Consider the following 25,067-nt stretch of genomic DNA (forward strand, 5'->3'; position numbering starts at 1 on the left):
CAAGGGGCCAGGCCCCCACCGCATTTACCCCCAAGCGGTTGCGGAGAAAGGGGGACTCGCCCCCCAGCTGCAGACGTGCCTGCCTTGGTACTCCCCACAAGGTCTCACCCTGCCCTCAAAGAGAGGCCAGCTTTGGCTCTGTCACAGGAGGTTCCATCTCCTGGATGCCGTTCGTAGGGGGCCGAGTGCAAGGGGGCTGCACCCCGCCACGCCCCACCCCGCCCCGCCAGCCGGAGGGCTACGGCGCAAGAGTTACAGCAACCAGGGGGTTTATTTCAATATATTAAATATATATTAAATCAGAAAAGTCACATATGGCGAATCCCCCCACATACACAAATATAAATGTTTTGTTTTTGTTTTACATACAAGTTTATACACAGGGAAAGGCCCACGCGGGAGGCAGAGCCTTCCCAGGCACAGCCAGCCAAGGGGTCGTCAGCCAATGGACCAAAACAGGCATATCTCCCGCCCCGCCTTCCCTGCATGGCTCTCCTCTGTACGTACACGCGCTAACTCCCTCTTTACAGCTGGTACGTACAGCGACTGGCGCCAAGCAGCCCCCAGGCCACATGGCCATGGTGCGGTCAGCGGCGCGAGCGAGCCCAGAAGCCACAGGCAAGGTCTGGAAAGGGCTTGGTTCTGGTGGCTGCGGATGGAGACCCTCCCTGCCTGGCTGCAGGATGCAGCTGGCCAGGGAATGCCCAATGCCCCCAGCTGACGAGGGGTGGGAATGCAGCCCCCGTGTGCCCCTACCCCCTCAGTGACACACAGCTGGTGCAAGCAGGGAGCAGAGCGCCAGGGCTGGGCAGGGGGCCGTGGGCCCAGGGCTAGTGTGCGTCAGAGTGCATCACCTTCAAGGCACATTGGGGCTCTCTGCAGAGCAACGCAGCGTGATCCTCGGGTTTGGTAGGTGAGACGGTAGGCAGCGGCCGAGCCACTGGGCTGCAGGGAGCAGGAGGTGCAGAGGGCTGTCCCCATGAGTCCCTGCGTGCCCCATCTCTGGGGATGGCCAGCCCCCTCTCTGGGCTTGGGGGACGTGTCCGTCCAAGGCCCCCTTTGGTAAAGCGGGTGAGCCCCAGGCAGAGGCTCCAGGTCCTGGGGGCTGCTCCCCTCAGAAGGGCAACGTGTCCATGAAGATTTTGTCCACAATGGGGGGAGGTGGCACCAGGTCCTCCAGCTTCAGGTAGAAGATGCGCTGCAGGCCCTGGGTGCAGAGGGTGCGCAGCTCCGGCAGCTTGCCCAGCAGCTTGGACAGGCAGTTGGGCCGGGTCTGCTCGCTCGTGGTGGACGTCACATGGTCCTTAAGGCAGCCGACGATGCGGTTCTGGAGATCCTCCACTCTCTTGGGGTCCTTCAGCCCGTGCCGGTCTGCAAGGGAGGAGAGCAGAGGTCACTCCCAGCGCAGCATGCACAAGGGGCGCATGCTCCTGCTGCTGCTGCTTCCTGAACTGCCCCAGCCCCACTTTGTCTCCTCCACCCGATTGCCCAGCCCCAGGGAGCTGCTGCCCGAGCCGCAAGGCATTCTGGGATCCGAAGTTCTCAGCAGGCCCGTGGGAATTCGAGGCTATGGCAAGGCATGCTGGGAAAAGGGCCAAGGTCTGTACAGGCTGGTGGGGGTGTCCCTTGCTGACGGAGCCAGGTTAACAAAGACCTGCACCTCCTGATGGCCTCAGTCTGCTCTGGGGGCTGCTGGGATCCAGACAGGCCCAGAGATTTGGGGTGCCCATGCCCAGAGAGCTTCCCAGGCCTGGTTCTTGGAGCATGGGGTACAGCACCCTCAGGGGACCCAGCCTGCTGACGCTTCCTGCGCCCTCTGCCGCAGCTGCGCCTACCCACCACTTGCAGAAGGCTCCCCCAGCGTCCGAGCTGGGATCAGACCCTCTGGCTCCCCTCCAGGGGCCTGACCTGCCCCACCCCCTCCCCCTGGCCCCCACCTGTGATGATGACAAGAGCGGCCAGACAGGAGAAGGAGGGGACGTCGATGCTCATGCGGTGCAGGCTCTGGGAGAACTCGAGGATGGAGTCGATCCACTCCCCGAAGCCCCGCACACACTGCATCCGATGCAGCACCACCCCGTTACAAAAGATCAGCTTGCCTTCCTCCGGCTTGGACCTGTGAGGGACGGACAGAGCAGCAGGCGGTCAGCACGAGGCAGGCCGGCCGAGAGCTCTGTCAGCAGTAGACTGGAAGGAGCCAGGAGAGACGTTCCCGCTCAGTTTTTCCAGCCATGTGCAGAATAAATTTTCTTCAGTGCAAAGCATGTGCAGATGTGGACCACCACTGGACAGGCGCTGCCAGCTGCAGGCGCTCTGTTAACCAGCTGGGCGGCATTGGGATTTCTCCTGAGCGGAGAGACAAGTGCTCAGCTTCCAGGGAACAGTGGCTGGGAGCTCAGGAGCGGGCATGAGAGAGAAGACCAGAGGAGGAGCTGGAGATGAATGGTGCAGCAGGGAGAACAGCTGGGCTCCTGGCCCATCGCGCGGGCACTAGGGCGCTATGCGAAGCGGGTGCCAAGAAGCAAGCTGCAGAGCTCATGTGCATAGACTCTCTGGGGCCCCAGGTTCCGCCCCAGCAGGGCGGCTGTCCTGTGCGCCAGACACACGGACAAGGGGCTGACTCTGCAACAGCCTCCGGCAGAGCCCAGGGCAGAACCCGGGGTCCTGATCCTCGTGCCCCTGGCACCCACCCAGGCTGCCACATCCCCACCCTGCATCTCCCCAGGAGCTTGCAACTCTCCCGGCTCTGGCCAGGCCGGGGGGCCATGAAGCAGAGGGGGGCATCACCTGTAGGCCAGGCGAAGGATGAAGAGCTCCAGGAAGGCAGATTCCAGCAGCAAGTCCTGGTCCTCCTTGGGGAGCTCAGGAAAGCCCTGGATCTTCTCTGCCCACTTGCGGATCACGTCCATGGAGCCGGTGAGCAGGTCGTAGAACTGCTGCACGTCCACGCAGTCCTCCTTTTCCATCGGGTAGCAGACAGACTCCTGGAACTGCAGGGGAGGGGTGGGGTTAGTGTCCCAGCAGCACTTCACAGCGCGGCCGCACATTGCCAGTCCCGTCCACGCGCCCGGAGCTGCACCTCTCAAAGCCATTGTACGTCCTGCTGGTTAAAAACCCGGCCATGGGCACCAGCCAGTGTCCTGCACTGGCAGCAGGACTCTTGGGTTCCTGTCTGAGCTAAAGGAAGGAGTGTGCCTCGAGGTTAAAGGGGGACGGACAAGGAGTCAGAGCTCCAAGGTGGCCTGCTGCGGACTGACTTTGGCAGTGGGCCATTCATGCCTCAGTTTCCCCTGCAAAATGGGGAGAGCCCCTAACTCACTAGGGCAATGGGAGGGTTTCCTGTTCAGTGTTTCTGGAGGTCCCAGAGCTCGACTGCAGCCCAGCACCTCCTGGGCAGCTGGCATTTCGCTGCCGAGCCCAGAACCAGGCATGCAAAAGCCCCACACACGGCGCAGGCTCCTACCCCAGCGTGCTAGCCACTGGGTGACACTGCTGTCACAGAGCTGGAAGCGCACCTGGCACGCCCCGGGCACTAGCCAGCCATCTGTGCTGCTGCGCTCGTACAGCGCTAGAGCTTGTGTTCTTGTGCAGCTTGCAAGGGCTGCAGGATCTCGTCTGGCTGCCCCCGGTTCCTAGGGCTGCTGCAGAAATGGGCTGCAGCAGTGCCCGGCGGCCCAGCCGGTAGCCAGCCCTCGGGGGCATTGCTCCGAGAGCCCCAGCGCTGGGAGTCCTGGCTGCCAGCAGCGGGTACCTTGGAATAGTCCAGCTTGGTGGCGCTGGGTACGGAATCGATGTGCGCCCGGACGAGCGATGTCATGAGGCTGACGGGGGAGGCATCCGGGGCCTGCTTGGGCTTGGATGGGAGCCGGCCTCGGCGCCCCTTCAGGCTGTCCGTTCGCACCACTGGGGAGAGAACGAGAACACGGCTCAGGCGGGAACGTGGTGCTGAGTCCTGGCACGTGCCTGGCCCAGCGCAGCAGGGGCTGGACGTTACCCTCACGGCAGAGCCCGGCCCTGCGTCGGGGCACTAAGCAGCCCCCAGATAACCTGACCCCCCCCCAGTCACGTGACAGGAGGATCCCACGGGTCTGGTGCAGTCTCCAGCCACTTGGGTCCAAGCCTCGCAATGGCAGCTGCGGCCCGTCTCCCCGGGGCCAAAGCCACGCAGAGGCGAGCGCCTTTGGAGAGCCGGCTGGCCCAGCAGAGCCCAGCGAGCCGTGCGCTCAGCAGGCTCTGCGGTGCAGAAAGCAGGAGTCGGGCCTCAGCCGTCAGCAGGGCCCAGCCCTGTACTGTGGGCATCCCCAGCCCTAGTCCCGCTAGCGCCCCCCGGGAAGGGGCTGCCGCCCAGGCCGTGCAGGAGGCCCTGCTGCCCCTGGAGCGCCACTGAGCCACGCAGTACCTTCCTTCACCATGCCCACCGCCAGGCACTTCTGGAAACGGCAGAACTGGCACCGGTTCCGCCGCCTCTTGTCCACAGGGCAGTCTTTGTTGGCCAGGCAGATGTACTTGGCGTTCTTCTGCACCGTGCGCTGCAGGGAGGAGGGACACGAGGCGGCACATCAGCCTCCGGCAAAGAGGGAGCGCGAGATCCGGGTGTCCGGAGCAGAACAAAAGCCCCTCTGTCCCCCCCAGGATTTTCATAACAGTGGCCTCGCCCCGGCCCCCAGCTTGTGTTCCAAGGACACGAGAGGAGGAGGGGAACACGTTGCTCTCCCAGCAAGGGGGGGTGCCCGGACAGCCAGCCACACACAGATGCGTGCAGGAAGCAGGGGAGACTACAGCCTGCTCTCGGTCTGGGCGGTCGCCCCGTCCTGGCCCTGGCATGGGTTTCCCTACCCCGCCGCCTCCCTGGGGACCCAGCACCATCCTTCCCTGCAACTCAGCACGCCAGAGGGGCTGGAGAGGCACAAGGCGGGGGACTGAGCAGCTGCTCCCCGTAGGAGCCCCTGGGTCTTGGCACAACCTGAGGTCCCCCTGAGCTGGGCCAGAGGTACTAGCTGCTTAGGACACGCTGGGCCACACGGCTCATTCCCCAGCTCCACCCCCTATGGAAGTGGGCCAAGCCCATGCCCCCCGCCTTAGCACATGGTTACAAGGCCTAACGGGCTAGGGAGGGAAACCACCATCTTTTTACATGGCTGGCTTCCCCGCCCCCCCAGAGCTGGGCATGGAATGGGGCCCTTGGCAACTGCTCTCAATGCAGCACCTCCCCTCCCTGCCAGAAATTCCCAAGGCTCGGGCACCCGTGACGCCAGAGTCTTGTCTCCACTAGGATCTCGGGGTCTGGTGGGAAGAGGCGACACTCCTCACTCCCCCACAAGGGGGCGCAGCACGGGCAGCCACAGGGCATGGCCCCATCAGTCCCCAGGGCATCATCTGCAGGTACCCCCAGTGTGCCAGCTCCCAGCCCAGCAGGGCTGCCTGAGGGACCTCCAGACCCCGTGCACAGCTGGCGGGGGGTGACCGGCCATGCCCTGGGCCCCCAGAGCTAGCACAGAGGCAGCCCCCATGACAGCTCCACCCAGCCCTCCCCCAAGGAGCTGGGGGCACTGCCCACATGCAGAGCCTGGCTGGGGCTCTCCCCACGCACAGGGGCCAGAGGAGACCCCCCTCAGTCACAGCCAGGCCCCCCCCCGCCCTCCCAGAATCCTCTGCACTGGTCGCAAAGCCCCGGGGCCCACCTCGGAGCGAGGCTGGTCGTGCCATGGCGATGGGGTGAGGGGGCGCCAGGCCTGCTGGGCAGGGAGGCGCTGGGTGCTGTGGGCTCCCATGGTCCCCTACCTTGAAGAAGCCCTTGCAGCCCTCGCAGGTGCGGACGCCGTAGTGCTGGCAGGAGGCGTTGTCCCCACACACGGCGCAGTGCCCCTCGCTGGCCCCGGGGCTGCGTGTCTTGGCTGGCGAGAGGGGGCCGTCCAGCAGGGTGGGGCTCTCCAGGAGCGGGGAGACCTGGCCCAGAGGCAGGCTGGAGAAGCCCACTGGGGAGCCCTGGGACAGTGCAAAGGCCTCGGTGTCCAGCCGGTGGGGACTCAGGGGGACCCCGGGACTGGGCGCCGAGGGGCTGAAGGAGAAGAAGGCCGGCTGAGAGGAGCTGCTCTTCTGCTCTGCCCAGGGCCTCAGGCCCTCGTAGCCAGGAGGGGGTGAGTAGGCCCCGAAGGAGCTCTCCCAGGCTGGGGCTGGCGGGGGCTGGAAGCTCGGGGTGGATGGGGATGGGATGGAGCAGGGGCTGCCGTAATAGTCCGAGCCACTGGAGGACATGGTCTCGTCCAGCTGGCTGCTGAAGGAGCCGGGGTAGCAGCCGTACACCTGGAAGTCCTCCAGCTTGAAGGCGGCGGCCTGGCTGGAGGCCGGGAGCTGGCAGAGGAAGGCATCGAACTCGCCGGTGTAGTTCTCCATGAAGGTGCTGAAGCTGGGCAGACAGGCGGGGGCTGCCACCTCGGGGCTCACCAGGTCCATGGCCAGCTTGCCGAGCTCGGGAGTCAGGAAGTCGGCCGGGGTGCGCTCACAGGGCCCTCCGCTCTGGGGCACGGTCCCATGCTGCATTCGGATACAGGGCATCTCTGGCCGAGGGGACAAAAGGAAGGGCAGAGGAATCAGCCCGAGCAGCAGGAGACTGACAGCTCACCTGGGGCACTGGCCCTGGGGAAGAAGGGCTCTACAGCACACCAGTCCGGCACAGCCTTTGCCGTGGGCTCCAGGGAGCCCCAGCGCTGCCTCTGATCAAGGGTGCTGAGCAATCCATGACCAGGCAGCGGACTGGGAACCAGGAGACCTGCCTCCAATTTCCAGCTCAGGCGCCTTGAGCCAGGGCTCTCGCCCTTCCAGAATCCTGTACCCCTGCAGTAGCCTGCCTTGTCCCCGCACCCCACCGAAGAGCGGCTCACCGACAAAAGCCCAGCTCCCAAATACAAAGCAGGTGGCTGCTGCTGGGCTCAGCCAGGCTCATTTTTACCCTGTCTTTAGCAAGGCCGTCACCTGGAGTGTAAACACTGGCCTCAGGCCTCAGCCTCTGGGCTAGAGAGTCATCGGCTGTGGGAAGGGTTAGTTTGCAGGGACGCCCCGAGTGCTTCTGCAGGCACATATCTAAATGAGCTGAGGTGCTCCTGGGAGACCTGTGTGCACCTCAGGGATGCACGTTCCCTGGGCTGAGAGCCCCCGCCTCGCCTCCCCTCCCCTCCCAGACCTGTGTTGACACCAGGAGAGTTACAGGGGTGAGGGGAACAGTCTCCCCAGCCCCTAAGCCAATGGGTGCTACCGAAATCTGCCTGATAACCGAGTGATAGGCCTAAAATCATAGGGCTGAGTACCCATCACCATCCCTGCTGGCCAATACCAACCGGCCCTGGTCCCAAAAGGAGGTGGCCGGGGCTCAGGGGAGTTCTGGGCTGGCCAGGCCACAAGGAGGAGAAGGGAATTCCACCCTGGCTAGACATTAGCTGGTTCCCTGGCCCTGGCCCGGCCCCGGCCCTCGGGGGCCATGGCCAACAAACCAGGGGCTGGCTGGAGCAGAGAGGTCCCCACTGCCCCTCGAAGTCAGCGTCTGGTCCGAGCACCACGTGGGGCTTCTGAAGGCCTGGCCCCAGGGGAGGGGGCAGGAAGAACTAAACCCAGGGCTCATTGATGGTGATCTCTGCGGTGTAAATCAGAGGTAACTCCACTCAGGCCAGTGGCAGAGGCGGCGTGAACTGCAGTACAAAGCCTGTCCCTGCTCTGCCCCCAGTGACCAAGGCTGACCTTGGCCTGAGACGGAATCGCAGGTCAGGGCCGCGGGGGTATCGCCCATCACCCCCACCTCCTCTGCAGCCATGGAGCACTGTAAACCAAGGCTGTCAATGAGGCGCTCCAGGAGCTGAGCCAGCCTAGAGAACCGGCCAGGGCTGGGCAGGCAGAAGGCAAAGCCACGGGGCTGGGCCATCGGTCCAGGCAGTGGCCCTGTGGCTGTCGGGGGGGGGGGGGGGTTGGCCCCAGCTGGCCCCAGCAGCAGAATGGCCATTGCCTAGAACACATCACCACAAACGGAAGAACTCTCAGAGCTGCCCCAGGGACCCAGCAGCCCCAGGCTTGGCTGAAACTCTGAGCTCCAAACCTCCTGGTGGGAGTGTCGGGTGCAAGGTCGATCCTGGGAATACAGAGCCCGGGCCTGACTTCAGGAGCGCTCAGAGCCAAGTGCAGCCCAGGTTCCCAGCACAGTGTGTGCGCCCACACTGCAGAGCGGGGTGCATCTCTGCTGGCTCCCCTCCCACCGCTGCCAGGGCCCTGTCGGACAGGAACAGGCCACGGAGCTCTGCGAAGCAAGGGGCTCCCATCGGACGGCCAGCGAGAACGCCCAGCGGCACCCCAACCCACAGCCCACAGGCAGCTCGCTGCATCGTGCCTGCTGGTGGCACTGGGCACAGCGAGAGCCTGCCCCTGCCCCAAAGGTGCACCAGTCTCTGTCAGCAAGGCCAAGATGGAGGGGAAGTGCAGGGCAGGCAGAGGGTGTTTGCTCAGGGCCACGTCATAGGCCAGGTTACGTGGGCATCCAGCCCCCCAGCCCAGCAAGCCCTGCGTCCAAAGCCCTTCAGAAGTCCAGCAGGCCCAGCTGCAGGCCGGTGGCCCATCAGTTTGGGCCCTGCCCCACTGCCACAAGACACACCCTGCAGAGTCCCCACATGCTCATCACCCTGATACCCCAGGCCTGTCTGAGTGCAGCCAGTGACCTGCTCCCTTCACAAGGCCACCTGAGCAGTGGCATGGGCCCATCACAGGGCATCAGAGGGATCTGCTGGAAGGACCAGCGTGGGGCTTGTTGGGCTCAAGGAGCGGTGCCCCAGCAGGCCTGTTCCATGTCCTGCTCTTGTCCCTCCTTTGGCCTGGCACGCCCCCGACTCCCCCCAGGCGCCGCTTCTCAGGTTGGGCTCCCCTTCGCATTCAGCACACGGCCCCTTTCGTGCCCATAACCCAGCCAATGGCCGCAGCAAAGGCTGGAAACTACAGCTGAACACTCGGCGTTTTGCATTAGAACCACACAGCCTCCCCACTGCCCCCAGCTCTGGAGAGCCACCTTCCTCTGCAGAGCTCAGCGGCCGGCAGCAGAGGGGTTTGGTAACTGGCCCGTGCAGCTTGGCCAGCTCGCTTTCCTGTCGGATGCACGCTGGCCTCCAGCTCAGCCCAGGGAACAGCAGGGCTGGAGCAGCCGACAGGGCCATATAGAGGAGAGACGTAACAAGAGTCCTTGGGCGAGTTGACAGCCAAGACCGAAGTAACCCGTGCAGCAAGATGATAATGTAATTCATATCACAGACCTTTAAAGGTCATCCCCTGGCTAGCCAAGGAGCGTCCTCAGCGGCCCGCCAAAGAGGGTGGAATGTTGAGACAAGAATTCTGAGCAACGTTGACACGGTTGCACCATCTGAGCAAGGTGACACGGCTCTCCCAGGGCCGGCTGCACCTTACTCTGGCAAACCTCCCAGACTTCAGACCCTGGCCCGGTTCTTTGAAAAGACCGATTCCCACAGACCTAACAGCATCAGTGGCCCACTGTCCTCGCTCACGAGTCAAGGCGAAAGCCAAAGCCACCTTCCCACGTGGCTCGACGGAGACCCATTTGCTCCTGTCTGGTTTAACAACATTCTCTGCTCAGAAGCTCAGCCTGGGCTCCCATTAGCAAGTCAGATCCCTGACCCCCCAGGAGATCCCTGCTTGGTTCCCACATCTCCAGTGGGACACGCTGGTCCTGGCTTCCCCAGGTGCAGAATTGGGAGAACAACAATTCTATTCTGGGTGTAAGATTTTGGGGGCAGAGAATGTCTCTTTCTGTGTTTGTGGTGAGCCGGGCCCAGCTGGGCCCAGAACTCAGGTGGGTTCTACAGCCGCTGGTGGAATACAAATGAATATACATGAAGAAAGAGGGGGCTCATGGGAGACTTCTCCTCCCATACAAAAGGAGAGGAAGTCAGTTTATTCTGCAAGGAACAAAGCAGAAGAACCATCAAGTTCCCGTGCAATCTCCTATCCCCACCTAGATGTGCAGACCACTCATGCTTGGCTCTCAGATGGGATTTAGCATAGCCAAAGCCTGTCACAGATGCACCCAGGCCATCCTTAGCAGCATCTCCAGAGAAGGTCTTAAGTTCTGAAGTGCGCATGGCCAGGTCCTGGACCCACGGACATCAGTCTAACACCAGTGAAATAAGTCCATGTAAGGCTGGTTTACACCAGCTGAGTGTCCAGGCCTGGAGCTCTGGGGCAGGAGTCCCAGCGCGCTCAGCTGTCTTTTCTCACTGGTAGCAGAGCTGTGCCAGCTGAGAGCACAGGGAACGTGTGCATGCAGAGTGCTCACACAGTAACAACAGGCACTGCCAGCCCCTCTCGCACTAGCCTTCCGGCTCGTATGTTCCTCCATTATGGAGGACAGACACCACGTACACATGCATCACACGCACAGCAGTCACTACGCTGTGTAACAGACCCGCTCGGGATTCATGGGCAGCAACAAAGTGAGAACTTCAGGTACGTGCACTCCATACCGCCAAGCTCCAGCTCCATCCTCTGTTTTCAGTATAGGGTTTATGACACACAGTTGGGTCATTCTATTTCTCAGCAGCAGAGGGACACTCCCCCCCCCCCAAACACAGTTTACCGCCTTCTACACCTGTTCCCTAGGTCTGCTCTGCCATCACCAGAAAGAACTGCGTAAGTGTGGGTTGCTATAGCAACTCAACAACGCTAAACACCCCTGAAACTTTGCTGGGGGGGCCAGGGGAGCAATTGTAAACGCAAAGTGACCAACAGTTGCACTTCAGCCTGCTTTGATTGAACCTCCTCCCGGGTTTGTCCATATTCTCTCCCTTTCACAGCTGGTGTTGTGCTCATTTCGAAGGGGTTGGGCCACAGGGAAAGCTGGTTTCTGAGATGATCAAAGGTCACTGTGGGCTTCCACAGGCACTGCCTGCTTACTCCAGGGTATCTTTCCTTCCTCCTTTCAAAACAGTCTGTAGCGAGACTACAAGGTTGTTTTAAAGCAATATTAAAAATCCCTCCTGTGCACCTGCTGCAGTCTGCCAGATAGCACTTCAAACCACCAGCCACTTGAGCACCTTGTTGCAAGGCTCTAAATCAGGAGCCACTCTGGATTTCCAGCAGCGTGAATGAGAGCAGAATCGGTTTCCCTCTCTCTAACCACTCTGCTATGATTTTAGTGTGTGGTCTGACCAAGGGAGGTGCTGCTGAAAACAGCTCACAACCAGGCCTGTTAATTTTTGAAACAGTAAGGTGCCCCTCTCCTCATGGTAGCCTGAAAAATGTGATTGGATACTTTTGTACAAGGGGGAGGCACCAATGTGTTCACAAGTCTTTAGCCAAAGCACAAGAGCCACCCTGGTGGCAATGACTGACTTTGCCAGCCTTGCAGGTCTGGTGCAGCAAGCTGGGAAGTGTCTGGGTGATGAATCTGGATGCCAGGTGTCTGAAGGCCATGCACTGCCTCTTGCTTGAGTCCAGGTAGAAACCACATTCCCCTGCTCTGCCCCTAAATAGCAGGGTCTGGCTCAGCAGCTGTGTTAGGGGGCACAAGCAGAGGCCTTTCCGGATTTGCTCCCCTTCACCCTGCTGTTTTGCAAGTCAAAGTTCAGAGGGATTTTCCTTTTATTAAAACCCCCACACAGCTATTCTGTGCTGAGCTGAGCTGAGCTGAGCCCAGCCCAGCCACAGCAGAAAGTGACTCTGTTTGCAGTTCCACAGCAGCTCTTCAGACAGGTCAAGGGAGGGTCCCTGTTTGCACCCCAGAATTGCCAATGCAAACTAATGCTTGCCAAACCGATTAACTGCCTGTCTGCTGAACGCGCCCCTGCCAAGTGCTGAGTTACAGACAGGAGATTTCAGAGCTGGGAGCTTCTGCTGCAATAGCACCCGAGCCTAGAAAAATCAGGTACAATCTACACTTAAAGTGGCCTGAAAGAGCGGGGAACAGAGGGGTTAACTTAATCCAGGCACTGCAGCTGTGCAAAAACAACACTAGAAGTGGACTCGGGTCCACTGTAAAACTTTTTAATGGAGCCAGGTCGGCACCTCCTTGCACACCCAGAGGACTGGGAAAAGGGCCCCTCTGGGCACAGCCAGGTGGGCATCTGCAGAGCTGCTGACACTCCTGTGACTTTGCCACATGCCCGCTGCAGCCCTGCACCACTGGCACACCCCAGGGCACAGACAGCAGCAAAACTCACCAGGCAACAAAGCACCCACTTGCCCCTGGTGCTCTGGAATCTCTGAGCCTGGCCTGCACAGTGCAGCCCCCTACGCAGCCAGCACCCCACACCTGTACAGTGTGGCCCCCCCGGCAGAGAACCCCCCCCTTACAGTGCAGCTCCCACCCGGCAGGGGAACACCCCCACCGTGGGGTGCAGCCCCCACCTGTACAGTCCTGCCTGCCTACCAGTCCTGGCCCGCATAGTGAGCCTCCTACCCAGGCAGCACCCCCCACCTGTACAGTGCAGCCCCCCCGGCAGGGAAACACCCCCCCATAGGGGTGCAGCCCCCACCTGCAGTGTAACACCCCCCTGTAGGGATGCAGCCCCCTACCCCGGTCCGGTCCGGTCCGCACAGTGCGCCCCCTTGTCAGCGAAACACCCCGCACCCAGCCCGCGCCGCACCCCCACCTGGCACCGCCACGCTCCGCAGCGCTCCGGGACGCAGTAATCCACATGCCCGGCCGGGCCGAGCCGGGCCGAGCCGAACCGAACCGAGCCGCCCCCCGCCGGCCCGGGGCTCGCCGTTGCACTGGGGCTCCCCAGCGCTGCGCGCGGAGATCCTCTTAAGCCCTCTGTGACGCACGGCCCGGGGGCGGGGCCCGAGGGGGGGGACCCGCTGACGCAAGGGCGGCCGCAGCCCGGGCCATACAAGGCGCGAAGGGGCGGCGTGTTCCGGTCCCGGCGGGGCGGGGCGGAGCGGCGGGCGGCCTGGAACGGCGGGGCGGGTGACGCACGCGGGGTTCCATTGACGCAGGCCCTGGAATTGTTTGATCTATAAATAGGCCGGCGCTGCCCCCGGCTAAAAATAGCCCGCGGGGCGGGGCTGGGGGGGCCAGGGCCAGGAGTAGAGGAGGGGCGCTGCAGGGGGAAGGGGTGTAAATGGAGAGAGCTGGGGGGGCTGCAGGGGGAAGGGGTGTCAGTGGGGCTGCAGGTGTACATGGAGAGTGTTGGGGGGCTGCAGGGGTAAACGGTGTGGAGGGGGGACTGCAGGGGGAAGGGGTGTAAATGGAGAGCACTGGTGGTGGCGGGGGCTGCTAAACAGCTACTTTGGATCAGGGCAAATGAGAGAGGCGTGAGGCACAAGCAATTGTTTGACCTTCCCAAGGGCCATGGCAGAGCAGAGGGATGCAGGGGATCAGCCCCCTCCCCCAAAGGCCTGCTGCTCGGCAGTGAGCAGGGCTCCCTACCTGCCCTGCAGAGGGGCCCAGGGTGATTAGAGGTGAATTGGTTGCAAAACGATACCTGTGCACAGACAGATGTGGCCCCTACACATGTTCTAGGACTGCTGACAGGTGCACAAACCTGGCACCTGGTTCTTCCAACCGTCCCTTGGGGGCCTTTGACGCTGTGATTTACAGGGAAGGTTCATTCAAAATGTGTCCTGCAAACATGGCCACCTGTGAGCATTAACTGCAGAGGGATTCCATTTCTTACAGGGGAGACTTGGCATTAGTGCAGGATTAGGCCTAAGCTGGTTTATCATTACAGAGCAGCTTTGTAAGCTCAGGTGGGTTTGCACTCACTCACATGCAAGCATGCTGCAGAATGGGGTCACTGAAGAGAGATTCCCATTGTGCAAAATATTCATTTACTATCCTCCCCCCGCACATTTGTAAAGCTGGGTTAATTCCCACTTTCCTGCCCCTCTGAAACACCCGTGGGATATTCTGCAAACCTGCACTTGCTTCTAACTGCCTGTAGTTTGCTAAAGCTGCCCCTCAGCGTGCATGAGCTGTCAGACCAGCTTTGAGGCAGGGCCCAGGTTTGGTTAAACATGCATACCCTGCCTAGCACAACAGTTGAGGGCCTACGGGGCTGTCCTCACCCAGACAAGGTAGCCCAGCAGCATTAAACAGCGAGTTCTCGGCCCCGGCCAGGAGAAAGGGGCAGCCCTGCTGGGCAGAAAGAATTGCCTGTTCCCTCTTGGCCACGTGCCCTCTGTAGCTCTGACCTGCTGGCACTTCCCAGGGCACAGACAGCAGCAAAACTCACCAGCCACCCAAGCATCAGACTCTGGGGATGTGTTGTGCAGTGGAAGCCCTGCGAGCTCACTCAAAGGAGTGGGGGAAATTAGGGATGTGGGTTACAGAGGAGTCTGAAAAACTAGGTCAGCACGGAGCATGTGGCCTCCTGCACCTGTCGTGGCCCAGAATTAATGGGCAATTCTTTTCTCCCTTTTGAAGTCACACAGGAAATAGTGCCCTGGCTGGAGCCACGCCCCCGGACACCCAAGAGCAGCGGGAGGAGTCTCAGCACACAAGTATCCTGCTGGCTGTCACCTCCTTTCTAGGCTGGCCTGTGCCTGAAGTCACCACCCTCCTCAGGGTGTCCCTGTGACCTCTCCCCTTCCCCCACCCCAGCCCCTGTTTTATGGGGCAGGGAGGAGCCCAGGGTCTGCCCTACTCTTGCCTCCAGCTAGCTTGGGTGGCAGCTCACTTCTCCAACGAGACAAAACAATCAGCCTGTCCAATGCAAATGATGGCAAATGACAACTGGTCAGTGTCCTCTGCTGGATGGAATAAAAACCGCTTCCAGGTGTCACTGTCTCCACACTGCAAAGGGGGAGTCTCCCTCTTGCAGAGGAGGCTGGGGCTAGGTTTTGTGGAATGGGAGGAGCCAAATTCTATGCCAGCTGCTGCTGTGAAGGGTCAAGAAGCTGGGACATGTAGCCAAGCGAAGGCCTCAGCAAAAGTGAACAGACCCTAGCCGTTTCCTGCACTTTAGCTGCTTCAGCACAGCCCAGAGAAAACATTAATCCAGCCCCATAGAGCTGGAAGCCTGGACAGAAAACCAGCTTGGCTGGTGAGAGCCAAACAGAGCAGGGTCTGGGTCCCCCCTGTCTGGAGGGGCTAAATCCAGTGACAAGCTAATGAGAGCAGAAAGCAACCTCACAAGTCAGCAGAAAGAGGCTCCCTCCTCCCAGAAGGGCAGGCGGTAAAAGCCCTGGAAGGCAAATGAACCAGAGCAGTCGCCTTTGCCCAAGTCAAGACTTCGGCCAATTGTTGGGAGAACCGGAACACCAGCTCCAGGCCTCCGAATCTAGAGCATGGAGCAGATTTGGCCAGCCCACTGGCCCCAACCCAGCACTTCTTGTCACCGGTTTGTACTCTGGGAGCACCCAGCAGCTCTGGCTAGCAGCGGTGGGGCCTTTCTCAGACAGTGAGCTGTGCAAACACCGACACCCCCTTCATGTTTTGCTCCTGATCCAAACCAGCTCTGCCCACAGATACGAGGTCTCCAGTTCCAAAGTGTTTTGCTCATGCTAATCCCGGCAGCTACATTCCCCCAGGCCTTACTCCCCAACCACTGGGTGAGCTGGCGATACGAGTCCCCATGGGGACCAGCCTGGCTTCCTCTTCACAGGAGTTCTGGGAGCCCCCACACCTGGACATTTCAGGGGTCCGGCCCCTCGACTCCCTCAGAGAATCCCAGCCCCCCCGTTGACTCCACACACAAACCTGCCCCACCAAAGAAAGGTGTGTTCAATTTCAGTTTAGCGAGACTGGGTGCAAGCCCTAGTGTGGGTGTTCTTAATGCGGTTCAAACCCTGTTCATACTGGTAGACAGAAGTTGACAATAGCCAGTTTTGAAGCACGATAAGAGCATGCGCACAATGGCTTGCAGCTCAATGTACAGACAAGGCCACAAAGCAGAATCACGTCTAGGAGGAGATGGCTTTGAGTTACCAAAAGCCCTCAGCTCCCACTGCCCTAGCAGAAACCACACAGCACCTTGCAGGATCAATCCCTGTGAAGTCTAACTCCATAGGGTCACTTCTCCCTGCCCAAGCACCTCACCTGGTGCAGCCGACTGCTCTTTTGCTAGGCAGCACCAGTCCAGCAGACAGAAGAGGGGATTTCATAGCTTGGTATGTCAGCGGCTGGAAAGATTTATGCATTTTCCTATTGTTAAAATATTTTTAGCACAAGCTCTGGATTTGTTTAAATGCTCACGTTTATAAAAGCAACTGCGTAACGAGATGCGTTTTTATTGCATGTTGTGCTGAGTTCCTGGCAGGCCTCCCAGGGCGGCTGGGCTGGGGAATGTCTACAGGCTGGGTCGCTGGGCGATCCTTCCAGCGGTTCTAGTCCACTGGCTCGAGCATGCCTTACGCTGGGTAGATAAATCATGTTCTCCATAAATAAGGAAAAGACAAAAAGGAGGAACTGCATGTGGGGGGGCAGTGTTGTTACATGGACAAGCCTTTCCAATACCAGCTGCTAAATACACGCCCATGGCCAGAGGTTGGGTGGCTTTAAAGAGGGCAGAATTTAACCCTCAGCAAGTACGTAGGTCATGGTGCTTATTCTGAACATCAAGGAACTGTCCCACACCTGATGCGTGGGACATCTCACAAACAGACCACTCAGCCTTTTCTGTGGAGCAGGGGACAGGGAGAGAGGGTAGGCCCTGGGGCCCAGGAGACCTGCCTTTCCACCCCAGTTCTGCCATAGCCTCTTGGCCTCATCACCTTTGGCCCCTGTGCCGCACACCCCCACCTGGAGAACAGGGGTTGGGAAGCTACACCCACTGAGCAGCTACAGCTGTCACTTCTGCTGAGGACAACAGCTGAGTAAAGGGAGATGCCAATCCAGGGGAGAATTTAAACAGGCAGGATCTCTGAGGACTCTGCACAGAACACATGGAAACTGAACCGAGTGACTGCCTCTGCCTCTCTGCTCGGCAGTGTTCCTGTCTCTAAAATGGGGGTCAATACTAACCCATCTCACTGGGGAGGATATGGGATTTGAAGCCAATCACGACTGGCTCTGCAATGGACAGTTGACAAATGTGCTGCAAAAAGTCGACGTATCCAAAGACCCTACGGCCAGGAACCAAGTGCTTGGGGAGTTTGTCTGTCAGGTGCTGTTCTCAAAAGCAGGTTTTAATTTACGGTGTGTGTGTTGGAAATTCGGATGCTAAGAGCCAAGTGGCCCAGGGGATGAAGTGACAAGGACTAAACTCGTCACTGCCAAGTGCCAGTTCCAAGCTGGCCCACGGCCTGGTAGGACGATGGCCATCTGGGGCTTCCTGGAAGAAGGGCTGTTCCGTGGAATGAGAGTCATGCAACACCAGGAGGTGAACACCCCTGTGCCCAGCCCGCGCAGTGCAAGGAGGTGAGGTTCTGTGCCCAGAGCAGCTGGGATCAGGTCCGGTTTTTGAAAGAGGCTGTCATTTCACTTGTCTGGAGATGCAGTCCCTGGACGGGAAGGCAAGCACGTCAGGGCTCGAGCCCGACGGGCAGTCGCGCTCTGGGAGTGTCTTGCTGCTCAGAGATGCCAGGCACAAAGTGACGCATGGAACCCAAAGCCCATTGCTTCTGGAACTGCACACGGATGGCCCAGAGGGATGGTCTCTGAGGGTCAAGCCAGGGGGATCCTGTCTCTGGGACTGATGACTGCACAGCATGAGGTACATGGGAGGATAATCAGTCACCAGGGAAAGCTGCATAGCCAGGAGCTCATCTGCAGCCCAGGAAGAGCCAGGGAAAAAGAGGGTGTCAGGCCCTGCTTCTCTCCCCTGCTTGCGACCAACGCTGCATTCAGCCCGTGGTTCCTGGCGTGAAAGCACCCACTCAGGCAGAATGGGCAGCTGCCAGCCTGGGTCCGAGTCCTCTGCACAAGCAGGGAAGGCAGGCATGGGAGGGATGCCACACCAGGCACACTGTGACATCACAGCGGATTTCCTGCTCCCTTCACATGCGACCCAGCATGTGCCTGGCCAGCAGCAGGTCAGGGAGTCCAGTCGCGTCACAGCTCCTCCAAGCAAGCTGGGGAGTGTGAGTGGAGGAGCCAAGCCTACTTCCGGCTCAAGCAGGAATAATCTGTGCATGATGCATCAGGTGGTCCCCACAGAGCTTCCTCCGAGCAAGGAGGACCCTGGCTGGGGAAATGGAAACATTCGTGTCTGCTGGCAGCCACCCCAGAGCTGCGTCGCCTCCGCCAGAAAAACAAAGGGAAAGAGGATCTCGGCCGCGTGTTCATTTTGCGCCATCCTCGTTAGCGCTGATGAGTGAGGAGGACGGGGGAGCTGACACAGCAAGCACGCAGAAGGGACCCAGAGGATCTCTGCATTCTAGTCCGGCCTCTCTCACCGGTCTGGGGAGTCCACCAGGAGAGCCCTGCAATGCTGAGCTCCCACTGGGGAGTCCACCGGCAGATGAGGGTGCTCAGCACCTGCGAGAATCAGGCCTGCAGAGCCCAAAGGGGCAGTTCCCATTGGCACCATCAGACAAAGGTGCTTCTGCCGCTGCATACCTGGAGCTGCTCCCTCCAAGCCGGTACCTCCCCAGTGACAGCTGAAGGGGAGCGCTTGCCAGCTCTCTGCTGTGGTCAGCCACGTGTTCCTACTCTGGGCCCACGGACTCACCAGCACGAGAGAGTGGGGAACCCACTCCACACCTGAGAAGCCATTTGGCCAAGTTCCATAGGGCCAGCTGCATCAGAGTAACACCCAGGGGTGGCTGGAGGAGACTGGGGCCCTATGGTGCCAGGCACGGCATGGCTACAGCATGCCAACAAGGCCCAGGAGCTCACGGTGAAGGCAGCGGAGTGCCGCTGCCAGCCTTTTTTACCGCCAGGAGCCTGGGGGGGAAGCACCCACGCCGAACAAGCCAAGGCTGCAAGGTCTCAGGACGGGGCCTGCATGAGAGCGCAGCCTGCTCCTGCAGAATGGTGCATCTTGAACACCTGAGACAGACTCCACAGCCAGCGAGAACCCGTCGCTAACACCGGCCACAGGCACAGGAAGATTTCAGGCCCTGCTTCGCTGCATATCCTGAGAAGATGCCCGTGGCCAGGGCACTTTCTGCAGGAGGGGCTGCTTGGCTGGTAGTGGAGAAAAGAAGCCAGCCTGCATTTCCTGGGCTGCAAGTGGGCCTGAACGAGTTTGCCGCGGGGAGAAGACTCTGTCCATCGTGGGGGTCTGTGCCTCCTGGGGTGGCCACACACAGCAGGATCCGCTGGGCAGAAGGGTGGTGAGCAAGGCAGCTGTTCCACCCAGCTCCCATCTTCGCAGTATCACCCCCTCTGTGCACCGACAGCAGAGACCCATTCCCGGCCCTCACGACATCAGTGGAAAAGCCACCACTGGCTTCAACCGGCAGGCGGCTGCAGCTTATGGGGGTGCCCACTGGCCAGCCCAGTAGAAGGCAGGGAGCAGCCCAGGCTCCATCTCCTGCTGTGGTGCCAGCTGTGTCCAATGGCTTGGCAAGAACTAGTTCTCCTGGCTGCAGCTCTGGGACGGGAGCAGTGCCAAGTGGCTAGAGAAGGCAGCCTGGGGCATGGCAAACCCTAACTGCAATCCCAGCAACTCACTTCATTCTCCCCATTTCACAGATGGGGAAACTGAGGCAGAGGCAGCAACGCAGTGGGGGCAGAGCCCAGAACAGAACCAATCCCCTGCCTGAGCCCCTGGCTGCTTGGTGCACAGGCTATGAGGTATCTGCCCTCTCCCATCTGTGCTGCGATTGTGCCGATTGCCCAGGGCCAGGGCACGGGTGAGCCCAGCCTGCTGCAGCTCCAGCAGGCTAGGAGTGAGCCTGGCAACACAGCTGGGTGGGCACGCAGGAGCCAGCCAGCTGAGGGGCAGCGTGCCATGGCTCAGGGCGGGTGGGAGCATCTGTCCCCCTGGAGAGGCCCCTGGCACGCTGGATGCAGTGAGAGCAGCGGAGAGCTGCCTGGCACGCTGCCACCCCGGCTCTGGGGCCGAGCAGCACAGCTGGTTCCAATCACACAGGGCTGGGCCAGGAGACAGCTGGGAGCTTGGCAGGCAGGGCCGGGGCCCCGGAGGCATTGTCAGGCATCTGCACATTGGGTGGGGGGGGTTCCTCCCGGCGCTGGACGTCAGCGCTCTGATGGTGCGTGCTTGCGTCAGCCGGCCCTACAGGAACCAGCCAACAGCCATATATAGGCACAATGGGGCAGGGGCCTTGTGCTTCTCCCTAGCTCAGGAGATGGGGAGGGGGGCAGGGGGCATCACACACACACACACCCCTACCTCTGGGAAGTCTCATGCCCGGACCGCAGAGAGGAGAGATTACCAGCCCCAACCATACCAATTCCATTCCCTTCCCCTGTTCCCATAGCCATGGCTGGAACACAGGAGTTCTAGCCCCAGCAAGCCCCGGCTGTACCCACTAGACCCCACTCGCCTCCCAGAGCGGAGTACAGAGCCCAGGAATCCTGGCTTCCCATCACTCTGGCCACTAGGTCCCAGCCATTTGCATTCTGTGAGCTGCCAGGCACAGTGCTTGGGAAAGACTGACCTGATAGCCAGGCAGGGACAACCTCCCTCTGCAGCCAGGTTCAGGACACGCTGGCTGACCCTCGCTAACTCTGGGCCAGCCCCCTGAACGGTGCACCACCTGGAACCTGATGCCAGGGTGTGGTCTCTGGACAGTGCCCAGACTGGGCCTGGGAATTTCACCGGTAGCCAGTTCCACCTGAGGCATTTGATGGACCAGGCTGTAGGGCGCTGGGGGGGGCGGGGGGTGTGGAGCAAGCACCTGAACCAACCTGCAGACCTTGCATAGGGCCATTCGGCGCAGGCTGGGTTTGACACTGGACACAGTGGCTACGTCTACACGTGCAGCCAACATCGAAATAGCTTATTTCGATGTTGCGACATCGAAATAGTCTATTTCAATGAATAACGTCTACACGTCCTCCAGGGCCGGCAACGTCGATGTTCAACTTCAACGTTGCTCAGCCCAACATCGAAATAGTCGCAGCGAGGGAACGTCTACACGTCAAAGTAGCACACATCGAAATAGGGATGCCAGGCACAGCTGCAGACAGGGTCACAGGGCGGACTCAACAGCAAGCCGCTCCCTTAAAGGGCCCCTCCCAGACACAGTTGCACTAAACAACACAAGATACACAGAGCTGACAACTGGTTGCAGACCCTGTGCCTGCAGCATAGATCCCCAGCTGCCGCAGAAGCAGCCAGAAGCCCTGGGCTAAGGGCTGCTGCACACGGTGACCATAGAGCCCCGCACGGGCTGGAGAGAGAGCATCTCTCAACCCCCCAGCTGATGGCCGCCATGGAGGACCCAGCAATTTCGACGTTGCGGGACGCGGATCGTCTACACGGTCCCTACTTCGACGTTGAACGTCGAAGTAGGGCGCTATTCCTATCTCCTCATGAGGTTAGCGACTTCGACGTCTCGCCGCCTAATGTCGAAGTCAACTTCGAAATAGCGCCCAACGCATGTAGACGCGACGGGCGCTATTTCGAAGTTGGTGCCGCTACTTCGAAGTAGCGTGCACGTGTAGACGCAGCTAGTCTGCCCAGCCAACCTGACACCGGCAGGTTTGTGTAACTTTTGGTCGTGCCCAGAATGACTCCAAGGCCAGGCCAGGCCCCCGCCCGACTTGTAAGTGGAGATGTCATTTTAAAGCCACATAAACATGACTTGGAACAGCCCCTCCCCCTGCCCAGCACAAGCCTAGGGCTCCCAACACTCAGGTCTCTCCTCCCTTTCCCTGGGCACCCCAGGGCTGCCATCCAGCACCAGCCTGAGCAGCAATGCCAGCTGCTGTGGGTGGAGGCATCTTCATGGGTCAGCCTCCCCACGGGGTTGCAGAGAGTGCAGGAGGTAGGAGTACGGGGCAGAGTGCAGAGGAAGGAGCACAGGAGGCATAGTCCAGGGAGGGAGGTGCAGTGAGCTATGGGGGCTAGGGGCACCGAATGAAAATACGCCCAGGGTCCATTCTCCCTAAGGGCAGCCTGGGCAAGGCGTTCACCCACTACACGCACCTCTCATAGAGCCGGAAGGGACCTCCGGAGGTCATGAGTCCAGCACCTGCCCTCTTGGCAGGGCCAAGCACCCTCCTTTTTTGTTTTTTGTCCCTATTTTGCCCCAGGCCCCTAAACAGCCCCCTCAGGGACTGAGCTCACAACGCGGGCCCATACTGGGCTCTCTCTCCACCTCCGGCAGCAGGGTCTAGCCCCTCCTCTGGCACTGCAGAAGACCCCTGTCTTGTCACTCCTGGGGGGCTGCCAATCACATCACATCCCCCTCCCTCCTCCTCCCCCCTGCAGCACAGCAGCAGAGACGCCAGGGTTCACCTGCTGCCCCAGGCACTGATCCTGCAGGTCCTTCGCAGCTTCGAGAGTCCTGCTGGTGCAGAGCACTGGGTGGGGACTATTCCTGGGGCCGGGGCAGCCCCCAGCACTCAGTGCCTGTGACCCAGAGGGAGAAACAGCCCAAGGCTGGGCAGAGCGGGCTGGCTGGCAGCGGAAGAGGGGGGTCCCCAGGATTCCCGGGCAGGGCAGGCGGTAGCTGCACTAGAAACGCCCGCAGATCGCTGCCCCTCCCCAAGGGATGACAGGGGAGTTCAGCCTCCCGGGACCCACTGCTCAGCAGCAGGAGGGGGGTGGGCTGCACCGGCCGCTCTGCGGGGGCTCCCTCCAGGCAGGGACCGGGCTGAGCTCATGCCATGCAGGCGGCACAAGCCAGGAGCGTTGCACCCCGGGGGCGCAGGCCAAGGTGCCACGCGGGGAAGCTCCGGCTCCGGCCCCGCCCGCCGCAGCTGAACTTTGCACGGGCAAACCCGGGGCCCTTAGACCGAGTCCAGCGGGGCCGCGGGGGAGGGGAGGGAGCAGCCCAGGCAGCAGGGCCCGGGGCGGGAGACTTTCTGCCCTACGGGATCTGCCCCGGCACAGGGGCACCAGCAGCCGCTCCCGGGGGGCAGAGATCCCGCCCCGCCCTTACAGACCCGGGTCTCCCCGGCTTCCCTCCACCTGCAGGCGCACATGGGGGGCCGCCCCCCGCGCTCACCTGCTCCCGCCTCCGGCGCGCCCGGCCTGGCGTGGGGGGACCCCCGGGCGCCCGCCCCGCGCGCTCCATCCGCCGCCGCCGCAGCTGCAGCTGCTGGGCCCGGCCCGGCCCGGCGGCGCGAAGCGGGGGCCCCGTGACGTCAGCTCAGACTCTGCTGACGTCGCCGGAATCCCCGCGTCTGTCGGGGCTAAAAATAGACTCGGCGCCCGAAATAACCGCGGCGCAGCGCGCGCCCGCCCCCGCCCCGCCGGGCCCGATCCCGGGGAAGCCCCGACCTGGGGGGCCCCGCGGCAGGGCCCGGCCCGCCGCCCCTTCGCCGCCAGGGGGTTGGGGGCCAGCCCCCCCCCGCGCCCACTGGGGGCTCCACCAGGGTCCCAGCACGTGCAACTCCCTGGGGCCCCACCGTGACCCACAGATCAGCCCCCCAGCTGGGCGCTCCCCGGGCCCGGCCTCCCGTCTCTGAGGGTCAGAATGAGGCCAGGATCTGGCCCACCCAGTAGCCAGGTGCCGGGGCGTGAGGGGTTGGGGCAGCTGCCCGCGTGTGCGTGCGGGGACGTGGCAGGCAGGCTGGGCAGGTGACAGACGCCCGTCTCTGGGGCCCTGTAGGGCCGAGGGGGGCAGGCGAGCCCCGCAGCCCGCCAAGCCCCCCATGTGCTGGCCAAACACCCCCCAGAGCAGAGCGCCCGCAGCTCGCCCTGCCCCGGCCCGCAGGAAGGCCGAATGGGGCTCTTGAGGGAGGCACACCCCTGCCCCCGCCCCCGCCCCACACCGCCCTGTATGAACCAGCCCCTCAAGGTGCCCAGGGCGCAGGCTGCCTTTCACGGTACTGCAAAAGCCAGGCTGCTCCTGCTGGGTAGACCCCTGCCCTGCCAGCCTCCCTCTGTGTGCAGCACCCCTGGAACTGTCTTCAGGCGAACGCAGCCGAAGCAGCAGCGCCAGGGACCAAACCCTCCCTCGGGCAGGCATGTGACACACAGACCGGGTGCCTTACCACACCGGGGCCCTCAGGAGCTCACTCCACATTCAGTCCCTGGCCTTGCTGAGGAGGGCAGCTTTGGTGAAGTAGCTTTGCCCGTTTCCTGGGGGACTGGTCCGAGACCCTCCAACTCGTTTCAGGAATGGACCATGAGAAACTAGCCCCTTTCAGCCGTAACCTGGGCTGAAGCTGCAGGAGTGATCAGGAGGCTGCGGAACAGGAGCATCAAAGACCCCTTAAATCACAGTCTGTTTGTTCCTTAACTCAATGCAAAATTCAGGGCAGCTTCTCACCTGAAAGCCAACAGGGCCGTGAATTGGCACCCACCATGCTAAAGGTCCCCGGGTACCAAAGGGTTAACATGCCCCTCCTGCTGGAGCAGCTGGCGCTGGGCCTTGGGGGTTGCAAGGATTAAGTGTATCCCCAGCCCCTGCTAGTCACTAGGAAATGGGCCATCTCCTAGGTGAGGGTGGAACAGGGAGGGTTCCTGCAATGAACCAGCCTCCAGCCATGACCTAGCTCAGTCCTATGGGGACACAGGCACCTGCACCCCAAGGTGACAAGCCCCCAGTCTGCTGCCACTGGTTTGAAACCACCGGTGCAACTCCCTCCTGTGGACAAGCCCCAGGGATGTGGCTGTGCGAGCAGGCAGCTGGCTTCAGGAAGGGAGCCTGCAGCCTGCAGGGCTCCTGCTCCAATCCAGCCCAGGAGTCCTGCAGTGCAGAGTTTGAAGGGTCTCAGCCCTGCCTCCTTTGTTGGCCACCTCTGTGGAGAAGCCCCTTGGAACTAAGCATGGGGAGCCCATCCCCATGGTGTCAGGGCAGCAGGCAGAGGGAGGACACCATTCACCCTGACCACCAGGCCGGCCTGTCCCACCAGCCCCCCAATTACCTTGGGAGATGTTTCCTAATTAGAAGCCAGAAGGGGCTGGAGGTGGTAGCGCCAGGGTGAAAAACCCAGCTGATTACAGGGCTGCCCACTGCCTCACAGCCCCGCCTCGAGCTCGCCCAGCCCGGCCCAGTTCAGAGGCCCTGTGGCTGGCGCCAGCTCCACAGACACAAGCCTATATTTGTTGGTAATTACG

General features: G+C 61.3%; 1 protein-coding gene across 2 annotated transcripts; it reads right to left on the bottom strand.

Annotated features, from left to right (window-relative positions):
• Positions 1 to 252: 252 nt before the first annotated feature.
• NR4A1 (nuclear receptor subfamily 4 group A member 1) lies at positions 253 to 23,127 on the bottom strand. 2 transcript variants are annotated; one of them, XM_074979733.1, is made up of 7 exons: positions 23,008 to 23,127; positions 5,782 to 6,557; positions 4,400 to 4,529; positions 3,752 to 3,903; positions 2,788 to 2,990; positions 1,938 to 2,116; positions 253 to 1,371 (listed from the first exon to the last, which is right to left on the bottom strand). In XM_074979733.1, exons 2-7 carry the CDS (start codon positions 6,553 to 6,555, stop codon positions 1,115 to 1,117), a joined length of 1,695 nt encoding a protein of 564 aa, XP_074835834.1. In that variant the 5' UTR covers positions 6,556 to 6,557; positions 23,008 to 23,127; the 3' UTR covers positions 253 to 1,114. The 2 variants fall into 2 exon arrangements, with proteins under 2 accessions (XP_074835834.1, XP_074835833.1); XM_074979732.1 differs by lacking the exon at positions 23,008 to 23,127 and adding an exon at positions 12,633 to 12,771.
• Positions 23,128 to 25,067: the final 1,940 nt, after the last annotated feature.

The sequence above is a fragment of the Carettochelys insculpta genome, chromosome 29 (genome assembly GCF_033958435.1).
Source record: "Carettochelys insculpta isolate YL-2023 chromosome 29, ASM3395843v1, whole genome shotgun sequence".
NCBI classification, from domain to species: domain Eukaryota; kingdom Metazoa; phylum Chordata; order Testudines; family Carettochelyidae; genus Carettochelys; species Carettochelys insculpta.

Excerpts from the sequence above, each read along its gene's own strand:
- NR4A1 (XM_074979733.1), bottom strand. The coding sequence starts at position 6,555 with ATGCCCTGTATCCGAATGCAGCATGGGACCGTGCCCCAGAGCGGAGGG. Across the intron at positions 2,991-3,751 it reads CCAAGCTGGACTATTCCAAG|TTCCAGGAGTCTGTCTGCTA; the intron begins GTACCCGCTGCT and ends CCTCCCCTGCAG. Across the intron at positions 1,372-1,937 it reads CGCTCTTGTCATCATCACAG|ACCGGCACGGGCTGAAGGAC; the intron begins GTGGGGGCCAGG and ends CCTCCCTTGCAG.